Source organism: Misgurnus anguillicaudatus, chromosome 2, assembly GCF_027580225.2.
Source record: "Misgurnus anguillicaudatus chromosome 2, ASM2758022v2, whole genome shotgun sequence".
Taxonomy (NCBI): domain Eukaryota; kingdom Metazoa; phylum Chordata; class Actinopteri; order Cypriniformes; family Cobitidae; genus Misgurnus; species Misgurnus anguillicaudatus.
This window is the reverse complement of record NC_073338.2, coordinates 32,766,849-32,794,005: the sequence shown is the minus strand read 5'-3', so window position 1 is coordinate 32,794,005 and position 27,157 is coordinate 32,766,849. Positions and strand designations below refer to the sequence as shown.

General features: G+C 36.8%; 1 protein-coding gene across 1 annotated transcript in view; it reads right to left on the bottom strand.

Moving 5' to 3' along the window:
- The window catches only part of tmtopsa (teleost multiple tissue opsin a), a 61,401-nt gene extending 35,341 nt beyond the window's left edge, over positions 1–26,060 (bottom strand). Inside the window, exons 1-2 of the mRNA XM_055202745.2 lie at positions 25,341–26,060; positions 21,734–22,062 (exon numbers count right to left, since the gene is read on the bottom strand). Of these exons, the coding sequence (XP_055058720.2) occupies positions 21,734–22,062; positions 25,341–25,713 (702 nt within the window). The 5' untranslated portion in view covers positions 25,714–26,060. The remainder of the gene's footprint in view (positions 1–21,733; positions 22,063–25,340) is intronic.
- Between the last annotated feature and the right edge of the window lie 1,097 nt (positions 26,061–27,157).

Here is a 27,157-nt window from a genome sequence, read left to right as displayed (position 1 = left end):
TGCTTCAATAGCACAAGAACATGTTTTCCCTCACAACAAACAACTTACAATCCAACAGCTTGTTCTGCACGGTGGTCGAAGTTTCCTTAAACACAGTGGCATTCTCATGGGTGCTTTTTTAAACTTCATAAACAACAAAGTCGACCAAGCCACGGAATATACCGGTTATCTAAGCTCTCGTTCTCATCATGTCCACGCAAAGCCAGTTCAAACGCGCCACAAAATTTTGTGCAGTTTATCACGCATTTAGACTTTAAAAAGGCAAACAATAAAAGTCATGACTTAAATGGTATACAGCTAGCCAGCTTCGTTTGCCATAAGAAGTGGTGGAAGCACACAGACTGTAATCATTTGACTCTGTTGGTCGCTCTGGTCCAAGCCTCTTAATCCTTTATTTATTTATCAATTGAACTGGTATGGGGGATTTTGTAAGGATTAAATCATACTTTCCTTCATCTCAAGATATTGTGCTTGCTTCCACTGATCAGTACTGTAACTATCAGTTAAACCAGTGGTTCCCAAACTTTTTCAGTGTGCGGCCCCCCTTGTGTACAGTGCATTTTTGGCAGCCCCCCGAAAGAAAATTTATGACAAAAACAGTTTTAAAATGTAATATTTTATTAAACAAAACATATAAAATTATACCTAGTAGTGCTGTTGGTTAGTTGGCTTATTATTTTTTAGGTTTAATAACACAGAATTCATGATAAATGAATGTATTTTATAAAATGACATAAAACTGGGGCCCCCCTGGCACCATCTCACGGCCCCCCTGGGGGCCCCCAGTTTGAAAACCACTGAGTTAAACGACAATCTGCAACACGGTTATGAGACTCTGAGAATGATTCAATCACATAAGTTCAAAAACGAGATTGGGGTCTCTTCAGAACAAAAGAGGCGTTTCCCAATTTTGAGGCGTTTTCAAACTGAAATAGGTGTTAAAAAATAACAATGTTTGGCTTTTCAGGGCTCCCGTACTTTTTTGATTGGATGGTTAAAAACGCCTGATCCCAGTTTGAAACCCGACAAAATTGGGAAACGCCCCTTTTTTGTTCCACAGAGACCTTTATTTAAAAAATACAATATTAATTCACAACAAAAGTGGGATGGTTTGAAGGCGGATCTGAAACCAGCCAATTAGAGCTCAGATTCAAGTCACATGCTTTTACCACATTTACTGACCTACATACACACTTGTTTGGTTGGTGCTCTAGACACACACACATGACACACACACAACAAACTCAACAAATAACATGACTATCAGCTAAATTATTTTATTTTGTATTCATTTACATTCATTTTCAAAAATGCAAGGCACAAGAGTCTTTCAAACTTTGTAATTGACATGTGTTTTCATTTCACATAGCTTCAGTCATGAGCTCTGTGGCTCTAGCCAGGTGTCGATTGTACATTTACCCTCATTTAAAATTCATATCAACTTAAGTACTCATCCACTAAATTAAATCCATTAAAAACGCAGTCTTTTCTTTCAGAAATTAAGCAGTACCCACACGAAGCCAGACACAAAGATGTGGAAAATGTGTATTAATACAGATCGGCTGCCAAACCTCCCTTCACATAGTGGTGATCTATGATCGCCATCTTTCCTCATCTTTGAGAAACCAAAATTTTTTTTAATTTCCTTGATAAAGAGGATAAGACAAGTAGTGTTATCTTATTAAAGCCATCCATAATGTGTCAAACCTATCAACTGTTTATGCTTAAATTGGTTGACGACTAGAACAAAGGTGACAGCCTCTCACATTTCTACAGTGTTGGAAGTTTTCTTGTGGCTTAAAAAAGGTTAAAAAGGATATTGGTTTGAATCCCAGGGAAAACAAAAACTAAAAAGTGTTTACTTTGAAGACAAAGTAAGTAAGGTACTTTGGATTAAAGAGTCTGCCAAATGCATAATTGTAAAAATGTACAGGTATATGTATCATACTTCCTGTTACGCGAAGCTTGCTAAAATAACAAAAACACCACTCCCCACATTTTAACCATCATATGATATACTACTCTGACTACATGGACTTGTGGAAAAAACACTCATATTTAAAAAACACTCATATGTATTTTCGTAGTCCCTGAACAAAATGACATTTGTAAGAATCAAATTGGTGTCTGACAAATGTTTAATTTCATCAATTACCGTAGGCAACTGTGAAATGACTGATAGGAACAGAGTGCAACCCTGTCAAACTCACTCTAAGCTGGAGAGCTCATAATGAAGAGATTGTATAAAAGATGATGGGAAGATATTTGGTTATTTGGAATAAGCGGTCAAAGTTGGGTTACCATCCGCTTGTGCGAGTTGCCAGACAGCACAATTTTCGAAACTTTCGTAACTTTTTGTGAGTGCTCCACACAGGCTTGCTATTCTGCCGATTAGTTATATACACCTTTGCAGTAAACAGCTCCCTTGATTTACACTAAAATTAAGTGCTTTGCTTAAAGGCACAAGAGTAATTTTTCATAAATCACAACGTTGGTGGTCTAGATCAGATTGTGAACCACTAGGCTACGCCCAATCAATAATTCAATTATTGGCATTACTGAGCCCAACTGCAGAAGTTGTAAGTGATCTACAGTAAAACATGAAAACCCTGGTTCTACACCTACAGTAAAGGTAAAAAAATACTGAATAAAATGTACTCAAGATTCACTGTGTAAAATATTTAAAGCCAGGCTTACAAGGAAAATATTTCACTTGGAGGAAAAGCATATCAAACTCATATTTACAGAGCAGAAATCATAAGTCCTTATACTACTAACATTTATGAAAAACAGGGATAACTAATAATAAATTTACAACTACGAATTACAAATAAATGTAGCTGTTTATTAAAAACATGCCAGCATCCGTTTTAGTTAACATTATAAAACAATCCACAAATTCCTGTTTGAGAGACTCACTGTGAGTGAATAATTACTTCCTTACTTACTATTTGGACGCAGATTGACTTTACAGAGACTTTAAATTTAACCTAAAGACTGGCGGTATAGGTGTAACACCAATTGATTTCACATTTGGATAGTTTACAGTAATAAATTAAATGTGGTACCATTAAAACTGATTTGTACTGTGCTAATCTATAGCCTCTGCTTTTAAAGTTCACATGGGAGCCCTTTTTTGGCCGTCCATATACAGTAATCATTATAAAAAGCTTTATTAAAAGGAATCGTAAATGTCACTTCCGTGCTCAAACTGCCAGGTCGGATCCAGCATAAATCTCTACTGACCTGCAAGTGGCTAACTACAGTCAATACGAAAATAGACAGTAATTTAGAGAGCAAGAGATATAAGTACGATATTGTCCTCAGGGTTCTCATTAGAGACGAGCATTGAAACATATATTGCTATGCAGACAGCAACTTGAAGCTGAGTGGACAATTATTTTAAAACTTTTATTTAATAAATCAGATATAGGGTTTTGGACTATAAAAATAGAGCAGAGGGCAATAACTGGAAAAATAATAATAAGGGCATGTGCAAAAACATAACATGAGCCCTGGAATAAATAATTATTTAACGCTCGGCTTTGCAGAGTGTTGACTGAGCAAAGCAAAAATTGCATATTTGCAAGGAAAGATAAACATGTCACACTACCATCATTTGAGACCTGCCCATTTGCACCTCAATCCTGGTAAAGCATACAACTGTATCAAACCAACCTAACAAAATACACTTTTTGGAATGCTTAACTGCACAAGACTTACTCTTGTAAAAGTAGTGACTCCTAATGAATTCACAGAGATGAACACTTAGATCTTATTCGCTGTAAACATCAGCCTCATGCTTTCAATCAAAGCCAAACATTCACTTGACTCAAATGGAGATGAAAAGAGTGATGTAAAGCAAAACAGAGATTTGTCTATGCCATGACTACTAAGGGTCCACACAGACTTGATGCCAAGTTCGTCTCTTTGGACTAAATGTGATAGATTGCACATCCTTGCATGTTAGCTGACATGGGGCTTCTTCATTATGTCACAGCAGAGAGCTTCGGGCTTCTCTTCAGCAAGAAGTCTCCCTGCTCCACTAGTTATTTGAAGACATAAACTCTTTTCAATCACCCTCCTGCATCTTAGCATCTGTCCATCTGTTTGCGAGTATGGGCCACATTAAAACCCTTAGAGATCTGGAGACTGAGAGAAATAAACCGTAACAATTTATATGCTTTTAAGGCATTCTATTGGAAAATAATGTTTACAATTTTCAGCCTTAAATAGGTTATACGTGGTAGAAGAAACCGTAATAGTGTCTCTCTTTGTACATTTCAATGGCTCTATGCTTATGGTATATATTCAAACCTGGATACATTTATGTAACTGCACTTAATTTAATGCTGTAATTTTGATGTGCACTTACTTGGACGTCTACATTTGTATACCTTTCAATGCACCCTTATTTTTGCTGGAAATAGCAATGCTGATATAAGTAAACCCGATTGGTGCATTATTCCTGCAGGTCATACATTTAAGACAAAAAAACAATAACAAGTTAAAGGCACTAAACTTACCAAACTTCACTTCTAAACAACCTCCGGTATATAATATTAATAATCAATCAGATATTTTTTCTCTTTTAAATGCATTATATCTATATCTCTATGGGGCGGTTTCCCGGACACGTTTTACCCTAGTCCCAGATTAAAATGCATGTTTGAGCTGACTTCATTTAAAAAAAAAAACTTGCACTGACATATTATAACATATATTAATGCCAATGTTTTGTCTTAAGATGTACACCAGTATTGTTTTATAAGATTTTTTGTAAAAACTACTTAAATATCCTAATATTACGAAGGCCTAGTCCTACAGGTAGATTAATTTGAACCCTATCTGGGAAACTGCTCCAATATCTCTTGTGAACATTTTGATGATTTTAAAGCCATTTTCATTATGGTTTTTACATATCTGTCATTAAGAACATGAGAGTATTAAAGATGATAGCATCATGTTTCAAAATAAACCTTATTAACCTTATTAAAATTCTTGAATAACTGCTGTTAAAAACAGAAAAGGATGCATTGTGTATCAGTCCGTTATGATTTATTCACACTTAGTTCAGCTCTCATGGTATTCTCAGGAATCTGCAGAAAATCCTTTTTAGGTCATGAATATGTAGCAGGTGTGAGAGTGGATGTAGCTGCTAGTATCTAATAAGTGATATAGATGCACTATAGGGTTATGAATACAACTGAATTTCATTAAAAACATAAAAAAAATTATTCTTTACTTGTGCCATTTCCTTAAATTAAGAGGACATAGAACAAGTCAGACAACTGCATAAATCGGAGTGATTTGCTTGCAGCACCCGAGAAGCCCCCTGGTGAGGAGAGTTCGGTCAGAGTTGTGCAAATCACTCCGCCCAAGTAGCAGTGCTTCGCCTTCTGAGAATATAGCCCCCGGTATGTATACTGTTAAAAGATGGCTGTGTCTCATATGACCTTGTTATTTGTACACGGAGTGACTATACAAATCACAACACATAAATAGGAAAATGTTCGTGCTATTTTGTCAATTATTGGGAGCAGTATGCTAGCTGAAGCCATTTACTTCCAGTCTCTGTGCTAAGCTAAGCTAGCGGGGGCTGCATCAGAAAGAGTTACAGCACGCACGGAGATGAGAAAGGTATGTATGGACTTATCTAACTCTGGGGGATACGGTGAATAAGCTAAATTCCCAAAATCTGTGCGTGTTCCTTTAAGTTTTCGTGACCACGTGCACAGCAACGTGACATGGGCACGTAACCTTGATAGAGACAATAGTCCAAAATCACTAAAGGTTGACAAATTTCTCCCTGTTTATCATAGCTAACGTTACTGGTTTATCGCCCATCCCTAGGGCGAAAAGTGAAAAGGGGGCAATTTATTAATGCCACTACCTTTAGTAATGCCATTACTAGGTATCTCAACTTTTAGTTACGTGTAATTTATAGTCGTGCAGGATTCTACGCCATAGCTACACCATAGGTTATGCGTACAGTAGCTCTGGGTAGCCCTCGTCAAAATTTTAACAACGCATCCTTTCTGCGTTGACCGCAAGCATTGTGATTGGTCTACTACAGGGGTGTCCACTCCTGCTCATGGAGGGCTGGTGTCTCTGCAGAGTTTTATTCCAACCCTAATCAAGCACACCTGATCCAGCTAATCAAGGTCTTACTAGGCAGACTAGATACTTTGAGGCAGGTGTGTTGAGGGAAGTTTTAGCTAAACTCTGCAGGACACAGGCCCTCCAGGACCGATTTGGACACCCCTGGTCTACTAGAACCCCTCCCATCAGGTTAAAAAAATCTTAATTTTTGCATTTGAAGAGTTTGGGTCCAAAACGCGATAAACGCCATTTTTGAAAAAAAAAATGAGTTACTGCCAGAATCAGTATTATATCAGGTCAGTATTTAAAAGTAAATTCTTATTTTTACGCAAAATCCAATATCCGGCATGTTATTCTGTCATCTTTTCTCCCTTTTTTCCAAAATACGATAAACGCCACTCCTCCTTTTCAGAATGCAATAAATCTGCTTCACAAATTACAGCGCACCATTCCACGCAATGTAACAACAATGGCAGCGCGTTGAGTACATGGAATCTTAGTTTTCCTCATCTACTTTGTACTTCGTGATCAACAAACAAACAAAAACAAAATATTACTTTAAAGGCATTGATAAACCTGTGATGGTTTTCTGTGACGGGAAAGAAACGTTAGCAATCAACATTATGATACATAACTAATCATTTACGCGAGAGGCACTCGGGGAGCCGGTCGCTTGCTCCCCTGACAGCATCAAGCTCTCTCGTGTTAACACATTGACCCCAGGGGATCTTATAAAAAACTTTCCATAATTTTAATCAGTCAACGAAAATCGAGCAGGACCAAAACATTTTACAGCCGATCGCTGTAAAAAATGTTAAGCGACGACGTCAAGTATAACAGCAGCAATGACAGTGTTATTAATATGACAAAGTAAGTGTTTTGATTAATGCCATTAATCTTTATTTTTTTAATCAGTGTATATCACTAGCCAACTAAGTGAATATAAAATGGCAAAGATGAATGCACATTTATATATTGATTCAATAATTGTGGAAAAAATAATTTGTTTTTATAATAAATCTTTGAAAATGAAGTTATGGATTTCAATTTTTTATGTTTTATAACCTAAAGATGCTATGTGAAAGTTTGTAACAGAAAATAGTGGTTTTCATCTTGTCACTTTCTTGGTAAAGAAAACACGTTTTTACCGAATTTTTTTCAAATGGATTTATTGCGTTTTGCAACCAAACTCTTCATTTCTTCATAGGCATTTCCGCTTGAAAGGTATGAACAAAGATGGGGCAAGTTGAGGAGTAATTTAATTACTGCAACAAAAGTCATTGTTTATTTATCTCCATCATTGCTGTTCTTCTCAAATTATACACAACAAGCTGCTTTGTTTGTGGGTTTGGCCCATAGACATTATATACGTAGATGCCTCATGATGTGCTGGAATGCAATGCAGCGTCGCAGCCATATTGGTTGGGTCTCCTCACTCTATGAGTTGCCTGAGTTGCCTATGTATATTGTAGGTGTTTCTCAATGTCAAGGAAGGATCTTCGGAAACCAGAATTTCGAGGATGCGACGTCATCAACATCTTTCGGAGGACTTTTCCAATGTCGAGGATCCTTTGAATTGCAACCAAGGACTGAGTCCTTCGTTTGAAAAATATCCCATGTATAGGAAAGGATCCATATGTGTAGCCTTGCACTCTTCGCGCTCTAAATCACCCACAATCCTATACGCGCAGCATCGAAAGCACACCGTTTAATTAACGCAATGACGTGCACTTGCTAGCCTGTTCCATTAACGTGTTCTCCGAATGCTAAAGAGGAGTCTCGAAGAAGAAGTGACTTGGAAGGACCAGTCCTGCCAAGGATGTATCCTTGACATTGAGAAACACCTTGCGTCTATGGGTTTCGCCAAGCTGCTGCTTCTTTGGCTGTTGTACTGCTACTGTGGGTTACACGTGTGGATACTACCTACTAGTGTTCTGCATGTGTAATTGCATGTCGATGCGGACAACGTCGCAGACGTATATATGAAAACGATGCGTAAAAACCGATGCTCACAACTATAATGAGCCTTTTTCTCCCTCCCCAACTCTGTCAGTGCTAAAGAGAACAGAGGGGAGACAAACATGAAGTCAACAGTGAGATTATCATGATCTCAATGTCTGGACCCTAGAATTAATACCCACCTAATACCCAACTATGTGCCTGTGAAAGTGATTCGAGAAGAAACATTCAATAATCAGCTTTAATCACTGGCCTGATTCCTTTGTGAAAGTCCCAGAGGATTTAGGATTGATACTCCCTGATGGAGGAGCAGGAGAAATTAATTACGAATCCGCATATACGAATCGAAGTCTCACGCTGATTATTCCAAGGACAACATGTCAATAACTTAAAGTATTCTTCAAAATACCAGTGACCTGTGGATGATGTTCCACAATTTCTCTGCTTGCATGAATTTAGGACTGTGGATGTGAGAGAATGAGATGTACTTCAAAGCTGCATCACTGATTCGCTTATCAAAATGACAGCGTGGCAGGCCTGAACGAATTAGCAAGGCATCAGTGACTAATTGTACAAATTGTTGGCAGAAGCTTAGAGACTCACATGATGATCAGATGCAAGATTAACATCAAATAACAATCGAGGCTCAATTTAACTTCTCTGCACAAAAGATCTTGCGACGTATCCGACTGCTGTAGATTAAGGGAATTATAAGGTAAATTAAGGCCAAGGGAACTTTCAATAATGCACAGTGAGTTAAGCTTGACCCATCCGACTGCTTTCCACTTTCATTATTTCCTTAGAGAGCCACAGCAATCTAATGACTTCTAACATCTTTCAACTGTTACTCCACACGTGAACTGACCTCATCATCACAATGCAATCACAGTAAATCAATGACTTCGATTGTGTTAGTTTCACATCACCATCTCATTGAAACCAGTGGTGGATCATCACCAGGTATAACTCCCCCATGCGTCACATCTTAATTCGAGAATGAATGGGAGATGGAAGCACAGATGGTGTGTGCACTGCTTGACATAATCACCAGGCTCTCAAACCTCATATGAACAGAGTGTTTACAGATCACAGCACAGCATCACAATTTTGGTTTTGGCAATTTCTGCAGTGAACCAGTTTACTCTTGTAAATACTGATTTTGATCAATGCATGATAAATCTTAAATCTTATAAACACAACCTCTCTGTTTAGTCATGATTAACTGATTGAAGAACACACAAAGCATATCCACAGGTACAAAGTCATCATATACATAACATCTGTGGGGTAGCATTTAAAAAAAAAAACATTTCAAATAGCCAATAATAACTCCTCTTATACAGGGAGGAAGGTTCTGAAACAAGGTCCTGGTGAGTTCTTAAAATTATAAATGCCCGGTTTCAAAGACAAGGCTTGAGCTGTCTTAACCCTGTAAAACCCTCGGTTGTAATTAGGGATGCACCGAATCCAGGATTCGGATTCTTAGATTTTTTTTCCACCGAACCCTAGGCTTGCGCTACGCTGGTCGACGTCACGCGGCCGTTGATTACACACATCGTGTGCTGACGTGGAGATAAGCATTTTTTTTTTCGGTAAGCCTTAGGGGTGGTTCACATTTCGTGGATGCACCTGGAAAAACCTAGCGCATCACAACGCATCACTTTCATTATGCATAGGCTTATGGTAATTGTCAAAATAGTTTTTCCCACTTGTCATCCTGGCATAATGTTGCCTATCCTGTTTTTACAGTTAAAATCAAACAAAATGAAAAATGCACTGCTGTGGACGTTGTTTACTACATTAATATGTTTTACTGTGTTAATGGAATAAGGATCCGAGTAGGATTCGGTATTCGGTTTCGAATTCGGCTGAATCTTAAACGGTGGATTCGGTATTCGGCCGAACCCAAAAAATCTGGATTCGGTGCATCCCTAGTTGTAATATTACAACATCAGTTTAAAATCTAATAAAGTATACCTGTACATGTTTTTTCTCTTTAAAACCACATCTACAGAACTAAAAAGTCCTAATGTTTAACCCTGCAATGATTTTGAATGGTAGACTTTGTAAATAGGTTTGTTTTCCTGGCTGTGAACTTACAAAACCTGCCTTGAAGAACATAACCTTTTTTACTGGATTAACTAAATCAACAATCACGTAAGTAAAATGCATCAAATATTTTTTTCTGTGATTAGTTATGTGTCTAGATCATGCAGATTTTAAGATAGCTGAATGTTTCGATTATATTAGATTTTTTTATATTATTGTTTTGGCCCATTTTGCCTTTATTGATAGACAGTAAGTTATGGAGAGGCGACAGGAAAGTACAGGGTGAAGAGAGGGGTATGGGATCGGCAAAGGACCTCGAGCTGGGATTCAAACTTGGTCACCGGAAGTGCATTTGCACCATATGTCGGAGCACTGTCCACTACACCATCGGCTCCGACTGATTATATAAGATTTTGAGAATGTTATGTCAATGTTGTCATTTTACAACGTTGGGTCTGAAGGGTAGCAAAATTCACCTGTGCATCTTGCACATTACATTAATTTGCTGTACTGTTAAAAATTCACTTTTTTAATTATTTTTTAAAATAAAATATTGATGTTAAATGTCTATTTTGAGTTTTAATCAAAGTTTTAAGAGGATTAAATACGTTTATAGGAAATAAATTATTTATTAGAGAATTTGAAAGTATTTATGTGGCAATATTTAAAACTATATTTATCTTATTGTTTATAAAATATTCTTTGCTGGTCCTGTTTTCTTGTCCGGGCTTTGTTTGCTCATATATCTATTTGCTGCATGAGGGTCAGGTGATAATGTTCTGGAATGTGGAGTGGGGGGCATAGGTGATTTTAGCATTATAAATAGAGGACAATAAGTTTGCCAGACAGTGTTGTGTCAATTCTATGTAATGGGTGAATCCTTTGAAATGTATAAATCTGAATGGAATTGATTTGCATCAAGATTAATAAGCATGGAAATAATCAGTGTGTTTTTTTTTTATTTCAGAATGCTACTAGCCAGGACTGTCTTATGTGTACAGTATGATGTCATTTATATCATCCAAAATTGAAAAAAGTGACTTTGAGATGGGACTCTGATATAACTGATGAGGAGGAATGTGGTGATGCCTCTCAACTATAAAAGAGAAATTAAACACTTTATGCCCATATGATGATTATGTTGACATGACACAACAAAACCAACCCATTCAAGAACACAGACCTTGCCCATGACAGGTATTACTGTCTGAAAAAGGATTTTATCAGTCTCAATACTGATACTGTATTGCTGTTATTGGCATCACTAATGATGCCACCTACTTTCATATTCCACTGGAGTACCTCCGAAGGTTTGCGGCAGAAGACATGATCACGGCTCTGACAGATAACACCAATGAGTACAGTTTCCAAAAGAGAGAAGTTTTCATAAACAACAAAATGGGATTAACTATCATTGAACATGTCTGTAAACACAGCTAAACGCAGTAAATACCAGTTTTCTTTCAGTTTATCTGGTTTTGTAAATAATATGAGCATATTTTTATAATAAAATTATTTTTCATAAAAATATGGTTTTGTCTGGTTATTATGTATGGTGTGATTATGTATATGGATATTGTTATTGAGGTACATAAGCAGTACACCCTGCTAATAAACTCTTAGATGTTATTGACATTTGTTCAGACAGTGAGTAAAATCAAAGCAATTCTGCTACCCCATAGGCCCAATGTTGTAATATTACAACATTTCCATAAAAACTTACCAAAATGTCAAAAATGTAAAAAAAACGTGATTTTTGCATTAAAGGACTCTTACAACAACATATAAAAGGTTAAAAAAATCTATATTTGGGTCTTACAGGGTTAACTGAAAATAACTTTGCCTGATATATCTTAAAATATGCCTGTGTTATTGTTTTGCACACCAGTAATTTTTATGTCATTTTTGTAAAAGCAACTTAAATATCCTAATTTAACAAAAGCATAGCCCTGGCTTAAAGCCTTAAACTAAGCATTGTGTGTGAATCCAGGCCAAATGTTTTCATATATGCCAGGCCCTTTTATCTCAAAAGATCAAGGAAAATTTTAATCCCTTCAATTAATTAGGTCTAGAAGGCAAACTTGTGTCCGTGTCTTTTCATTATAGACAGCAAACTAAATCTGTTTACATTAATAGAGTACATGAATATGAACACCAGTAATAGACAAAACCATTAAAATATTTGATAGAACAGAAAAAGACAATCATCAAGAACAATGAGAAATAGCACATGCTTACTAATCTCATGTTTCTGTAGAGGAAATGTCTTTTATCTTGATCAAAGGACTGTGACATTTACATAATTAACATACACCTGACTGAGCTAAGTTTTTGTTTGGGCATACAGAAATAAAATTGTATTAGAAAATCAGGCTGCCTCTCAACAGTCAAAATATAATCATATAAATCACATAAATCAAATAAACATCAATTTAAAGGTGCTTTGTGTTACTTTTAAAAGAAATCTTGACAGAAATGCAATATAATATACATAGCTATATTATCAGTATTGTGTACAGTATTAAGACCTTACAAAATGAACTGTTATGTTTTTATTACCTTAGAATGAGCTGTGCATACACCATGGGTCCATGGGATCTCACGAGAATTCGTACATATTTTACGAGTTGGCTAATTCAGATTTATTCATACAAAGTTAATCGTGCAAAAACTTATGATTCTTTAAAAAACGAAACCCAACCCCTAACCCCACACCTAACCCCAATGTCACAGGGGTCGAGACAAAAACAAAAATTTACGAATGTGGTTGTATACGAATTAATACGAATTAGCCAAATCGTAAAATACGAATTCTCGTGAGAAGGCGTTGAGTCCCCTCCATGGAAGTCGGCATTTGCATCGCCATATAGCCCTAAATAGACAAACTTTTCTATAGGTTTTGTTTTTTTCAGCCCATTCTCACGAAATTACGTACCTATAGTCACATAATTTTTTTATTTTTTTTCATTATACTGTCACGAATTTCTGCGTTTTTTCGTGATCGTATCACAAATTTCTGTTTATGTGTTATTGTCACGTATTGGTTACTCAGCTGTTTTGTCATATTTTTTTTTACCATTGTCGCTTTGGTTTAGGGTTAGATTTACATAAAATTACATCCTTACCCAAAACCAACACTAACCCTAACGCCAGGCAACAATGGTTTAAAAATCAGAAAATCTAAAAAATAAATCTGAAAAAAATAGTATAAACCAATACTTAAAGTGGCATCCTAATGCAAACACCAAATCTAACCCTAAACCGAAGCAACAATGGTTTGAAAATAGAAAAAGCAGTTGAGTAACCAATACGTAACAATGACACATAAACAGAAATTCATGATACGATCACGAAAAATTCGGAAATTTGTGACAGTACCACGAAAAAAATATTAAAAATTATGTGACTATAGGCATATCTCACAACCCGTCTAAATGTAAAATTGCTGCAACTAATAATTAACAATGATTCCCTCCAGTTGGCGGAATTAGTTAAAATAACATACATACCTATTTTAAAATCACCTCTTTACCAGCCAAACTTACAACAAATTGAACTTTATGGGATAGTTTGCTGGACTAGGCCTTAGTTTAATCTGTTGCTGTTCCATATAAATAGGATTTCTGAGCGCTTTCTTTGACATATGAATGAATACTTCTATGTGATATCTCACAATTTCCTTTCCTGTCTAATACCACAATTTTTGTATGATTCAACAAATCACAGGAAAAATACAGATAAAGCTGTCATGCCAGCCTGTCGTAATGCGTGCAATTTCAGCTGAAAAACAACAAAGAGTAGTGCATAATATAATTTAATGTAAACTCACAGGCTTAATACTGATGAGATATGAAAGATACTGTAGGATGGATTGTGCATCCAGTCAGTAATATAAGACGTTCATCTAATGAAATAACAGGAGCTGAGTTCCTGGCAAAACCAGTACTTCAAATGTCACTCAGTTTTAAATCAAAGTGATTTTACAGGGGAATAATTTCTCTTCGCATCTGTGTGTCAGTGAAACCTGCTCGCACCATATGGGAACACATTTTATTATAATTAAAGAAAATGACATTATGAATGAATAGGAAAGTTGCTTTCCTGGAAATAATTTGTTCTTACAAGTGCCAAAAGACTGCAGGGTGTTATCCCCATGAACTTTAGATATGATTATTCCAAGTCTGGCATAAATGAAATATGAATTGATGAGGTATCTAATAATATTAGGGGCCCTATTTTATGGATCTAAGCGCATTGTCTAACAGGTGTGTCCGATTCGACTTTTGCTAATTTAACCACGGGTAAAATGGTTTATGCGCCAAGCGCACAGCCTAAAAGCGTTGTTCCTTGTTGGAGCCGATGGTGTAGTGGGCAAGTGCACCGACATATGGTGCAGACGCACTTTCGGCGACCCGAGTTCGAATCCCGGCTCGAGATCCTTTGCCGATCCCGTACCCCTCTCTCCACCCTATACTTTCCTGTCCTCTCCTACCATACTATCTATCTAATAAAAAAGGGCCCAAAAACATAACTTTAAAAAAAGCGGTGTTCCTATTCTCCTAATGAGTAATGGGTGTGTTTTGGCCGTAACGTGCAATAAACCAATGAGAGTCTCAGCTCTCATCCCCTTTAAAAGCCAGTTGCGGCTGGCGCCTATTTAGAAAGCGGAATTTGTAAACTGAAAAACTAAGCGGAGGAAGAAGACCACCAGTTTAAGAATAATGTTAAAAATATTTGTTTTTTCATGTTTATAATTTTTTTTTATTTTATGGATTAAAACCTTTAAAAGCAGTTTCCTTTCAGTCATAGAAGTAAAAATAGCAGGCTTTTAATTGCTGTAAATGTATTGATATCCTACATAATCATTGTAATCTCATAAAATAATTAGCAAATATGCAAGAAAAGGTTTGTACTCTAAAAATACAAACCAGAGATAAAGAATTTACAAATGTGTGGAGAGCCGTTTCAGCACTGGGACAGTGCCATGGGATTTTTAAAAAGCATACTTAAAAAAGGTTATCATCTCATCATATCCACAGGTACAGAGTCATCATATACAATACATCCATGGGGTAGCATTTAAAAAACATTTTAAAAAAGATGCATTTGTTTAAAGCAAAGCATTTATTTACTTACCAGGCTACAGTCAATTTTATTTGCCTCAAAAATAGCACCAAAATAACAGACCTCGTTTTCAGACCAGAACGCCCATGGGTCCAAAATTGGGCGCAAATGCATGTGCTATTTAAACAACATGGCGCTAAACGTGAAAATGATCATTGCGCTGGGTTGAAACTAGCAAAAGACACTTGCATCGCGCATTGTGTCGGGTGTATGATAGAGCCCTAGATGTCACGTGTGCAAAAATTGACTTTGGTTGTTAATATGATCACATATACATGCTAAGGCCTCTTTATGGAGAGAAAAACGTAAAGGTCATTTTTTGATGAAAATTAAAAATTGTTCAAAATTGTTCAAAATTATGAACATTCTCTGCAAATACATCTTAATATAATAAATATAACAGCCTTGGTTTATACATAATATACAGGGCCGGAGTGGGGCCACTTTTCAGCCCGGGAGTTTCAGGCCCAAGACCGGCCCACTTTTTCCATAGTGTTATTCCAAATTAGCACTTTTTTCAAATTGGATAAATAAAGCAACAGTTCAGCTCTTACTATAGTTTTTATTAATATCATGGTTCAACAAATAAGGTAAAAGTTAAATAATATTTCACTTAAGATAAGAAGTTAACAAAAATATTCCTCTACACTCTGGGTTATTTTTGACCCATAATGGGTAAATATTGGACAGAACAAATGCTGGGTTAAAAATAACCTAATGTTGGGTTGTTGTTATGCAACCATGGATTATAATAACCCAACAGTTGGGTTAAAACAACCCAGCATTGGGTCAATTTTAACCCAGCAGCGTGTTCTGTCCAATATTTACCCATTATGGGTCAAAAATAACCCAGCCCTTTTTAGAGTCTATTCCACAAGGAAAGGTTGATAAATTATTAGCATTGCTAATGCTATGAGGCCTATGATTAATCAGGTGCAAATAGAAATATAAAACCCAGTCCTAATTTACTGTAAAAAGAAAACAATTTGACAAAAATATTGAATCCAATATTGGGTAAATATATAGCATAAAAAGTGATTTATAAGCTTTTTTTAGGCTGCTCATTTTTGACTGGGAACACAAAAGGTGTTAACTTATATGGTTCTGAACACAACCTGAGGGTTAAATAACTTTAATTCATATTGTTTACTCATTGCCTCCTCGTTTTTAGCTGGGAACTGTCTTATCTGCTGCTCAGAAACTGCTTGCATAATATTTGCAAAGTCTATGAATCGCATGTATACACTAAAGGCTGATATTTTAACAAAAAAAATGTTGGCTTGTAAATAGTTTGAAAACGGTATTAGCCGAATAATTACGTTGCTAATGCTAACCATTACTAGGCTTATTTCTCTTTAAGTTACCTGTTGTCACTTTTGTTTGTCCTCTTGAAAATAAATCTGTAAGTTTGGCACATTTGGCAGCATCCTCCTACAATGGCTTTTTTCTTCAACCTGTTTTTTTACGCCCTCCTCCTCTCAGACGCGTTTTGTTACGGTAGCGCCGGCCCGGCCCAGCCTACCGGAGAAAAGTTTTGGAATAGACGTGCTATGGACCGAACCAACTCTATGGGAGGGGAGGGGAAAACTCCTTCACATGGTACAACCCATGCAGAGGCTGCGCGCTGCAATGTCAATGCGAAACGTGTGAAGTGTCATTAAAGAGAAGACAGACTCACTAACGTGACAAATGTAAAAAAAAAAAAAAAACTCGACCGGCCCAAAAGTGAAGCGGCCCACCGGGAATCCTCCCGGTTCTCCCGATTACCCACTCCGGGCCTGATAATATAAGTTAACAATAGCCAGTGGACCAGTTCTGCATACTCGTGCATTGTACATGACACCTGGTTCAGGCAATCTGCCAGATACAATCTACACTTATACAAGGTTATGTTCCTGAAGCGTAAATAATATACCACACAGACAAGCACACACATACCTCCACTTCACTGCCTTCACATTAGAGCAAATAATCTGTGAAAAAAATGCATTGAGCTCCAGAGGAGGCCAATTACAAGTTGCTGTTAACAGTTAAAAGACTGAAAGGTTGATAAGTCTGCTGCCAGCATCAACCAAGTATGAATCCATTAAAACATTATGAGCACTGTAATATTAGCATATTTGTAGGTGAAATCTAATTTTTACCATCAATTAAAGCAAAACAATATCACGTCACATACAAAACAGATTTTCAGTAGGTGACTTCCAGCATGTATTTCGCTTTCTCCCTGCATGCTACTTTTTCCCTTTATTCCCCTGTGAGTGAAGGTGTCAGTCTTCAGGCTGTAAAAGCATGTATGGATTTGTATCTCTGCATGTGAGTAACATGTGCCCGAGGCATTGAGCTGCCCAGATCGTGACCTTCATGCAGCTGTAGTTCTGATAATGTCCAGACCAGGCCATCCACCATCTCCAAAAGCCATCTACCACTTCCAGCGCCTGAGGCCAGACTGTGCGTTCTTTCAAATATTACACTGCGCTGTCTTCAAGTTTTGCTAAACCACACCAATACCCTTCATGTTGGCCCTGTTTCCCAGACTTGTAAAGATGTAATAATTGTCAGTTGTGTCAAACTAACTTGACGATGCTGCTGGTACAAACATACAGCGAGATCATTTGAAATCTTGTTTCAGATGTAAAGTTTATGGTTTGCCAAGCATGTTTAAACAGCTTTTTGACATGTTTTTATGATCTGTGGGAAATATGGATTAAAGCTGTGACTGAGATGACTTCAGAAAAATAGTAAACATGGAGGGTAAGCAAAAATTCAGCCAGAACTCATAAATTCCGACTCTCATGAAGGGTTTGGACATTGATTTACAGCTTGTTTTCAATTCCCCATCAGAGGCAACAATCATTTCATCTTCTTAACTAATACATATGCTGAGATTTAATAAACTGTCAGATGTATAGCAATATAATTGCGATAAATCTGACAGCCCACTTCTGCCTCCGAGAAAAAGGGAAAGAAAGAGAAAAATAATTGCCTCAAGCATGACATTTTTTAGGTCCAAATATTTTCACGCTTTATTCTACGACATAAAACACACCAATAATACCCCCACTCATTTCTTTTAAAATCTTTAAAATGTCTTTAAAAGGGTGATCACTAACAAGTTGCTACATGAGACTACAAACTTTGATCTACTACAAAGGTCTCAAAAACAACACAACATAGGCACAATTCCCAACAAAGATTATTTTCTTGTCAGAAATCATGTTTTAATTGTGTTTAATAAAGTTTGAAAGAGCTGTCGAAAGCTTGGTGGTGATGACACTGATGTTGAGAGACCATGGTGTAGTTTGATTGTAGCCTAAGGTTAGCTTTTCATTTCTAGTATTTCTATCACTAGAAATTATACTATTTATTTAAGCCGCCTTTTCACTGAATACCACAAACGATGACCAATAAACCGGAAGTCATTCATTTCCTATGGAGAGTCGCAAAGGGGCTGGGTGAGGTGCTGACCGTCTGTTGATGCATAAATTTTGGATCCGTTTTGAGCGTTGGATCAGTAAAAAAAAATTTTTACACCGCATGCAATATGCCGATCGGAAGTGGTTTATTTCAGTGCATTCCAATCAAAAACTCTGTGTGAGGTGAAAATTATTAATCCTTTTTGTTTACACTTTAAAAATGGCTGGGTTGTTTTTGACCCATAATAGGTAGGCTAAATACTGGACAGAACACGTGCTGGGTTAAAAACTACTCCATGCTGGGTCAAAAATTACCCAATGTTGGGTTGTTGTTATGCAACCATGGGGTATAATAACCCAGCAGTTGTGTTAAAATATCCCAGCATTGGGTCAATTTTTAACCCAGCACGTGTTATGTCCAATATTTACCAATTATGGGTCAAAAATAACCCAGCAATTTTTAAAGTGTAACTTTATCAGTAACATTTAAATCCTTGAAGCAACACTAAAGAGTTTTTGCTCTTTGCTCCCCCTACAGGTTAGAAGCGTAATTGTCCATTACCACTGTCGTAAATACTGCAGCCTAGCTGGCTCTGGTTGGATTGTAGGTCTGCCGTAAAGCAAGTTTTTGTAGTTTTCACTCAAACTACAGGACCGCGACCCGATGGTTGGAAACTTTTTTAGTGCGGTTTAGGCCGATAGGGGGCTGCAAAGCGAATGTGAAAGTGCCGTTGACCCTGTTTCAAGTTTCAAAACATTTTTGGAAACGTTATTTTAAGGTAAAAAAAAAACTCTTTGGTGTTGGTTTAAAAAACCTGATTGATTAATGAATAAAGTAACATATTATTAATTTATTATGTACATGTTATTTTAATCTTGTCTCCATATGTTCTTTCCAAAAAAAAAATACAGGCAATCTTTGTTCAGCTCATATGCTGAGCTGTTTATTGTTTCATTCATTTGCGTTCGTTTATTTTTTCCACTGGTAAATATTGAAATGAAGCCTCTTCTCTCCCATGTTAAGATTAAACTGAAACTTCATTACGACTGCGACTAGGGGGCAAACTCCGACAATAGTGTCTGTATGTCGTGTGCAGTGGAAAGGCCGGCTATCGACTTTCCATAAAAGTTGTGTTCATGATCTTGTTGGACAAAATGTTTAGGTGTCATAAGGCATAGGTTTCTTTTGTTAAACACATAGCTTATTTTTTGTGATAATCCAAAAGTCTATGGGGAAAATAAATGGGGTTTTTTTCAGTGTCTCGCTAACTTCCGGGTTGGCCTAAATACGTCATCCCTGCGGCACTCTATTTGTCTACTTGTGTTTCCAAATGTAACATATTATAGGTACATAACAGCAGCTAACTGACTTTGCTAATAAACGTATTTTCACCTATATGTGGCACATTTAACAACAGCAGCACAAGTAGCATGCAACTTTACACCAACAAGATTTTACCAAAGCCTGAAACACAGTCTAATCTTGTAACTATAAAACATTTCATTAAAGCATTTAATTCCCAAATCTAGCATTCCTTAAAAAACATTCATTTATTGGTCTGGCTCTTAAGCTGAGGGACAAGAGAGCCTGTAGAGGAGCAATAATCTTGAGCTCATAACTTTTCTTCTACTTCTTACATAATTTATTATTCATACGTGAACATCCAGAGTACCTGTTAGGTGTCAAGTGTAAAGCAGATTCATTGATTTTGCTCTTGTTGAGTCAAATTATTTTTTTTATTAAATTGGAAATTTGACGTCTTCAAGGTTTAGTAGTAGGGCTGGGTATTGGCAAGGGCCTCACGGTACGATATATATCACAATACATGTGGGCATGATGCAATGTATCACAATACGATGCATGTTGCGATACATTGCAATACTTTTTCTTTTCTTTTTTTATCAAAAATGTTTAAAAAAAAGCTGGATTTTTTTAGAGCCAAAGTGCTTCCACACGTCTGCTTTAAAAACTCCCACTAACTTCTGAGACATTGGGCGAATGGCCATACCTGTATATGACAGACAACTGGACAGCGACAACTACAGCAGCGGCAGAGGAGGTCGTTTGACACAAACAGAGGGATTTGATTTAATATATATATATAGATAGAGATAGAGATTGAAATATCGATACACAATCAGGGACAAATTTATCACGATAGTTAGCTGTTTCAATATTTTGGACAGCCCTATTTATTAGCAAGACTGCTACATTTGTCTCTAGAGACCAGATGGAGGCAAATAAATAAATAAAAACCCCAAACAGGGGCATTGTTGCCTGTAGCTGCACAAAGCTTCAGTTGTTATGCATGTGCACATTTGTGACGGTTGTGATGTCAAACCCTCTTCATCTGTACCAAAACGACAGCAAGCTTTTAAGATGCCCAGTATGTGTACAATAATGGTTGAAGAAAAGATCTGAGTCATCGTAAACCAGACAAAAGATTATAAAACAGTGTGAAAAAGCAGACAGCGAAAGGCAGAAAGAGAGTGGCTGTTATTGTGAGGTTACCCTTATATTAAGGTGCATAGGAAATGTGTCTTTTCAAGAGCTAATTAAATTAAAGGACTAAAACTAAAGTCATGCAATGACACAGCTGTAGATACATGCAGATGCAAATATGGTTTCAAAACTTCGATAAACAGAAAGATCATTAGTGAAGTAAATAAATATCAGCCTGTCCCTTGCATAGTATAGACATACAGGAAAGAATGAGTCTTACAGTACAACAATACTGTACTCATGTTTTGTAATAGTAGAGATAACAATATATGGGTTTGAAACAGCTGACGGCGGGTGAGTAAACAATGACAAGTATACATTTGTCATTTCTAATAAATGTAGCTACTATAACTTTAAAGATCTTGGCTGCCAGCAATAACCGGACAACGACTGCGATTCTTTGTGCCCTTGCGCAAATATTATAACCTCAGGATGATCCCTGCAGCGAGTAGACAATAAACAGCTGTCAAATGACATATATTACAACCATAATCAAATACTGCACTACCAAGGTCAAGAGCAAAACTTCTTAAAAGTTATTATAACCCATAACAGTGGATAACACGTCTGTTTTACTCACCTGTTTAATGGCATGCAGCAGCTTACCATAGCAGAAGACAATAACCAGAAATGGGGCAATTAGGCAGGATATAAAGAGGCAAATGATGTAAGAGATGTTATTGGCCGTCTTGGTTGTCCAGTCCACAGAACAGGTGGTTCCAGGGCCTTCAGGACCATAGCGGCTCCAGCCAAATAGAGGAGGTAGAGTCCAGATCAAAGAGTAGACCCAGGACATCACCACTCCACCGGCCACCTTCCTGTAGTTGGTGGCATCAGCCTCCGTGGAGCCCATCATTGTGCAGTAGCGCTCATATGACAGCACAGCCAGTGAGATGAGGGACACAATGCCTTTGAATAATATAATAAAAGCACATATTTTAATAATGTTATAGTATGAATCCTTTAAATAAAGGATGATGTATAGACAGTAGGTTGGTATCACAGACAGTGTGTATCACACTAAAGGGGCTTATTTTGCGATATCAACCGGCTGTCTGTACATTATCCTGCTTATTACACGGCTATTTACCTTTTAAATAAATTAAATTTTGAAATGAAATATTTTTCTATCTTTTTAAAGAATGGGGACCTTCCACAAGAAAAACTTGCATATTTTGGGGTTTAAGATAACACAAGACGTTTAAATGTACACTATTTGGTTTATTCTTTTGTAAATGTAATGTCATATATGAAAGACAAATTTATATTTTTAATTTTTGTGTAATATTAAACATTTAACGTGTCAAAATGATTTGCAGCATCTGGATTTTGAGCAGTTGTTATCTGGGAATAATAAACCTGCAAATGTCGCGACTGGCCAATCAGAATCAAGCATTCCAACTAGCCATGTAATAAAACATAATTGCAGTCTTGCACTTATAGTAGAATATTCACAAGCTTCTCCTTAACTTTTCCATTTTAGGAGTGGTAGAGATGTGGTCATCTGAACCATTTTAAGACTTTAATATAACTGGCTTATTAAAAGCAATAAACCCTTAGACTGGCAATCATTGATGCACCATATTGACCATTTTCCTATAACCTGGGACTCTAAGGATCCCCAGTGCATTATGTTTTGAAGACGGATCGTTTTAATCATGAAATCAAATGTATATTAAGTTTAAAATTATTAAAAAAGAACCAATCAAACCCTAGTGCATTTGAGTAAAACACTTTGTTTTCTGTCCATCACTGCAGATGAGAAATTGTTTGATGTTTGTGAAGCAATTATATATCAAAGGCTCGTCCATATTTTTTTAACAGGTTCCTGTGTCCCTAGTGACACTTCTATCACTTCATGTGAATTTTGGCATAGACTTAAAGCTGTGATGTTGCGTTCATCTAACCGTGCAAAGGCTATGAGTGTTAATACATAAACAGAAATTGCTGTAGGGCATGATTGCAATGTTTTCTTGACTGAAATCTAATTCCATAATCCTTTTGCACCCCCCGATTACTGACCCATAAACTAAACCAACAAAGCACCAAATAACGCAACTCTGACAATCTAGTGAAGGACATCTTGGTCTTTAGGTTATTTAATGCAGTGGTTTTCAAACTGGGGGCCATCAGATGGTGCCAGGGGGGCCCCAGTTTTTGACATTTTATGAAATACATTAAATTATACAAAAAGTATAGTGCTTTTGGTTAGTAGCCTATTTTTTTAGGTTTAATTGTAAATGTTGCTAAATTGGATAAATAATACCTGTAAAATGATAAAGCTCAAAGTTCACTGCCAGGTGATATATATATTTTTTTAAAGGTTCAGTGTGTAAATTTTAGCAGCATCTAGTGGTGAGGTTGCGAATTGCAACCAACGGCTCAGTCCACTGCTTACCTCTCGCTTTTGAAACACATAGAGAAGCTACGGTAGCCACCATCGGACAAACATGTCATCATCAGAAACAACTTAGTAAAAAAAGTTTGTCCGTTAAGGGCTTCTGTAGAAACATGGCGGCCCAAAATGGCGACTTCCATGTGAGGGGACCCTCTGTGTATGTAGAAAAAACGTCTCATTCTAAGGTAATAAACACATAACTTTTTTTATGAAAGGTCTTTATACACCCCTGATAATATAGTTTTGTGTATAATTTTGCATTTCTGTCAAGAGATCCTTCTAAAAATTACACACTGCACCTTTAACAGAAGCCTACAGCGAACGGCTGGTTTGGACTACAGCCCTCTACTTCCTGCTTTAATGACGTCAATAGAACAGTTTTTGTCTTAACTCCGCCCACAGGAATACATCAGTTGCCAGCTAAGCTAACGGCAAGCTAAGCTGCTGTCAAATCACAAGCAAGGCTGCAAAAACACAGAAAGAACAGGACCTTTAATTCTTTTCAATATAATTTAATTCTACAGTTAAGGGGTTCTAACTCACACTTAGATTAAGGGGTTAAACTTTCTCACAGCCCTGCAATAACTTTTTGGGTACTTTCATTGCACTTAATCCAGAGGAAACCAATGGCCACTATAACATTTTGTGAGACATGAAGCCTTTAATTATTATAATGATAAACTGTGTACACTGAGTCTCAGATGAGATGAATTTGGTGAAGCATCTGAGAAATTACTTAGAATGTCAAGTAGTACAAGTAAACACTAAAATGTAATTTTCTGTCTACGATTAAGCTGCCAAAAGATGGATTTCCCAAACACAAAGCAATTAAATGTTATTTTTCTTGCTCTGTTGGACAGTTTGACAGCTTTCTGGTGCCAAAAACCTCATCTGCTCTACTTAAATGGGACTTATTGGACAATAACAATGGTGAGACTTATGCCACAGACATAAATTGAACAGATACAGACCAAACAGAACAGAACAGAACAGAACAGATCTAAACCAAGTATTTAGATACTAAATTAAGTTCTGTCAGGGATTACATTTTTAGTCAAAGGGTTGTCAAAGTTGAAGCTTCACACTGACATACCCTGAGTCAGTCACTGAAAAAAAATATTCATTCAATTTACTCAAATTTTTAATGTAAGTGGTCGCAATCAATTTATTTAAGCTACATTTAAACAAAAAAAAATAGAAAAACAAAACAAACTTTTGTTTAAATGTAGCTTAAATTAATTGATTGCAACCACTTACCTGAAAAAATTGAGTAAATTTAATAATTTTTTGCAAACACAGGTTTAAATTCATTACATCTCACACATATGTTCCTTTAATGTCTTCTCTGCACTTTTCTTTTCAATAACAACCCCAATTCACTGCTGCACTCTCAACATGATGCTCTAATCACGTAAAGGCACTGATTTTATCAATTTTAAAAATGAAAATCCTTATTACGTACATTCAAAAGACAAAGTGTAACATCCTAACCCCATGTCCACGAAATGAAATATTGAAAGCAAAGGGTTTCTGCAGCATTTCTGCACAGCGAATCTCTGTCTTTCAGAACTTCAAAAATGAAAAGAAAAAAAACTCGTCGCAAAAAAATACAAACTTCTTGTGCTCTTATTTTTTTTCAGCAGTGTTTTGATATATATCTATACTACTAATGCAATACATGCAATGATGCAAATCCAACGTACCAATGACTAACGGAATAAGACACATACAGTAGATACTGTATACATATATTCCATGCTTAAACATCGTTTTTAAAAAGCACACTCACCTAACAACGAGTTGACAAAGCCATACCACACACATCCAGTTTTCCCGATGAGCCATCGCCCTTGAGTGCTCGCCGCGAAGCTGAACGGAGTCCCAAGTACGCACACCAGTAGATCGCTTAAGGAAATATTCACCAGCAGAAAGTTAATAGGTGACCGCAGCACCTTGTAACGAAAGAACAGCACGAGAACCAAGAGGTTGTTGAGGAATCCTAAACTGCCGATGAAGCCCAAGCACACCGCCACGAGCAGGTGCCCGGTGGAGCTCAGGGTGCGATAGGGGGAGGACGCGTCCAAATGTCCATCAACTGCACTGAGACACAGCGAGCTGTTCGTCCTCCTGCAACTGATCACACTCAAGTTGGACACGATCATCGCAATCCGCACATTGAACAAGAGTTACTCATTTGTTATCTGGGAAAAGCAATATATTTGCTGTGTATTATATAATCCGTGTGGAAAATGTGTTATTTGCAGACGTGTTTGGCTGTTGTAAGAAGAGATGCGCGCCGAATTTTTTCAGTTCCTTAACTTTGGTACTCGGTTCAGAGGTGCGAAAAACTTTGACGTTTCTTTGCTCCACCGTGTGGTGACTACATAGCTCGTATGCAGTGGACGTACTGTTAAAGATAGTGTACCTCCCTTCTGAGCTGACGTGGGAGCTTGTCTGCTTTACTGATGTTTACTGTAATGCATGTTATGAGGACAACAGCCCACATTAAAGAATACGTAGCATACTTTAGTGAAGTGTGATACTACAGTATGGTGTTTTTAACCCTATCATAGTAAATATTGAAGTATACTACAGTTTATCAATTTACTATAGTTGGTACTACATATTCAGAATACTAGTATACAGTCACAAAGCGTAGTAATTACTATGATATAATACAGCATACAGTTTGCTACAGGTTACTAGTTAATTCTAAAGTATACCATAGTTTTTTTTCATATAGATTCTTCTGCATCTGTGGACCTGAATTGTTACATCATGATAACGACACATTTAACACTTTGCAAAACATTTATATTGTGTGAAATGTTCAATGTAAGACTGGAGAAAAGTTTGAAAGAACAATTTTGTTTATAATTTTAATATTTCACATGGCTGAGTGCTGCTGTCCTTGGTGCTGAATGTTGATTTTACTACATTTACTTTATTGAACAAAAATGATCGCATGTGTGTATTTCTCATGCTTTTGGGAAAATGGTTGCTTTTAAAATTACCTAGTTGAACAGCTCTTGAAAAGAGGTAACAATGTTGACTTTGCTTTACAGGCGTTGAAATGATTTGGCAGTCAGAAAGTGCACACGTCTTACATTTCAGCGACTTTTTACAATCCTGTGATTTGCTGCACTTACATTCTCCTTGTTCCTCTATTTGGATGTAACAGAAATGTATGAATGGCAGTAAATCCGCCCCCTACAGATCTGACTAAACAAATGCAAGTGCACAATAGCCTACATTGGAAGGAGGGAAAGAAAAACACGACTCTAGCATATTCTACTGTAGACCCATGTCTGAATACATCCTTTAGTGCTATTACAGCTAATACTGTTACATGTTGTGCTTGTTTGCAGAGAGACACAGGGAAGAGGCAAAGAAAGCTATACTGTATGGTCATGTCACTGTAATACACAGAAACTGTACAAAAGTACAAGGAAGCTTTACTATTTTTATAAACAGTGAGTTAAAAGAAAAATGGAGGATTTCACCATTAGAGATTGTATTTTCTAAAAACAAAGCTTAAAGGGGCCATGGCATGAAAATCTGACTTTTTACATGTTTAGGTGCTATGATTGGGTCCCCAGTGCTTCT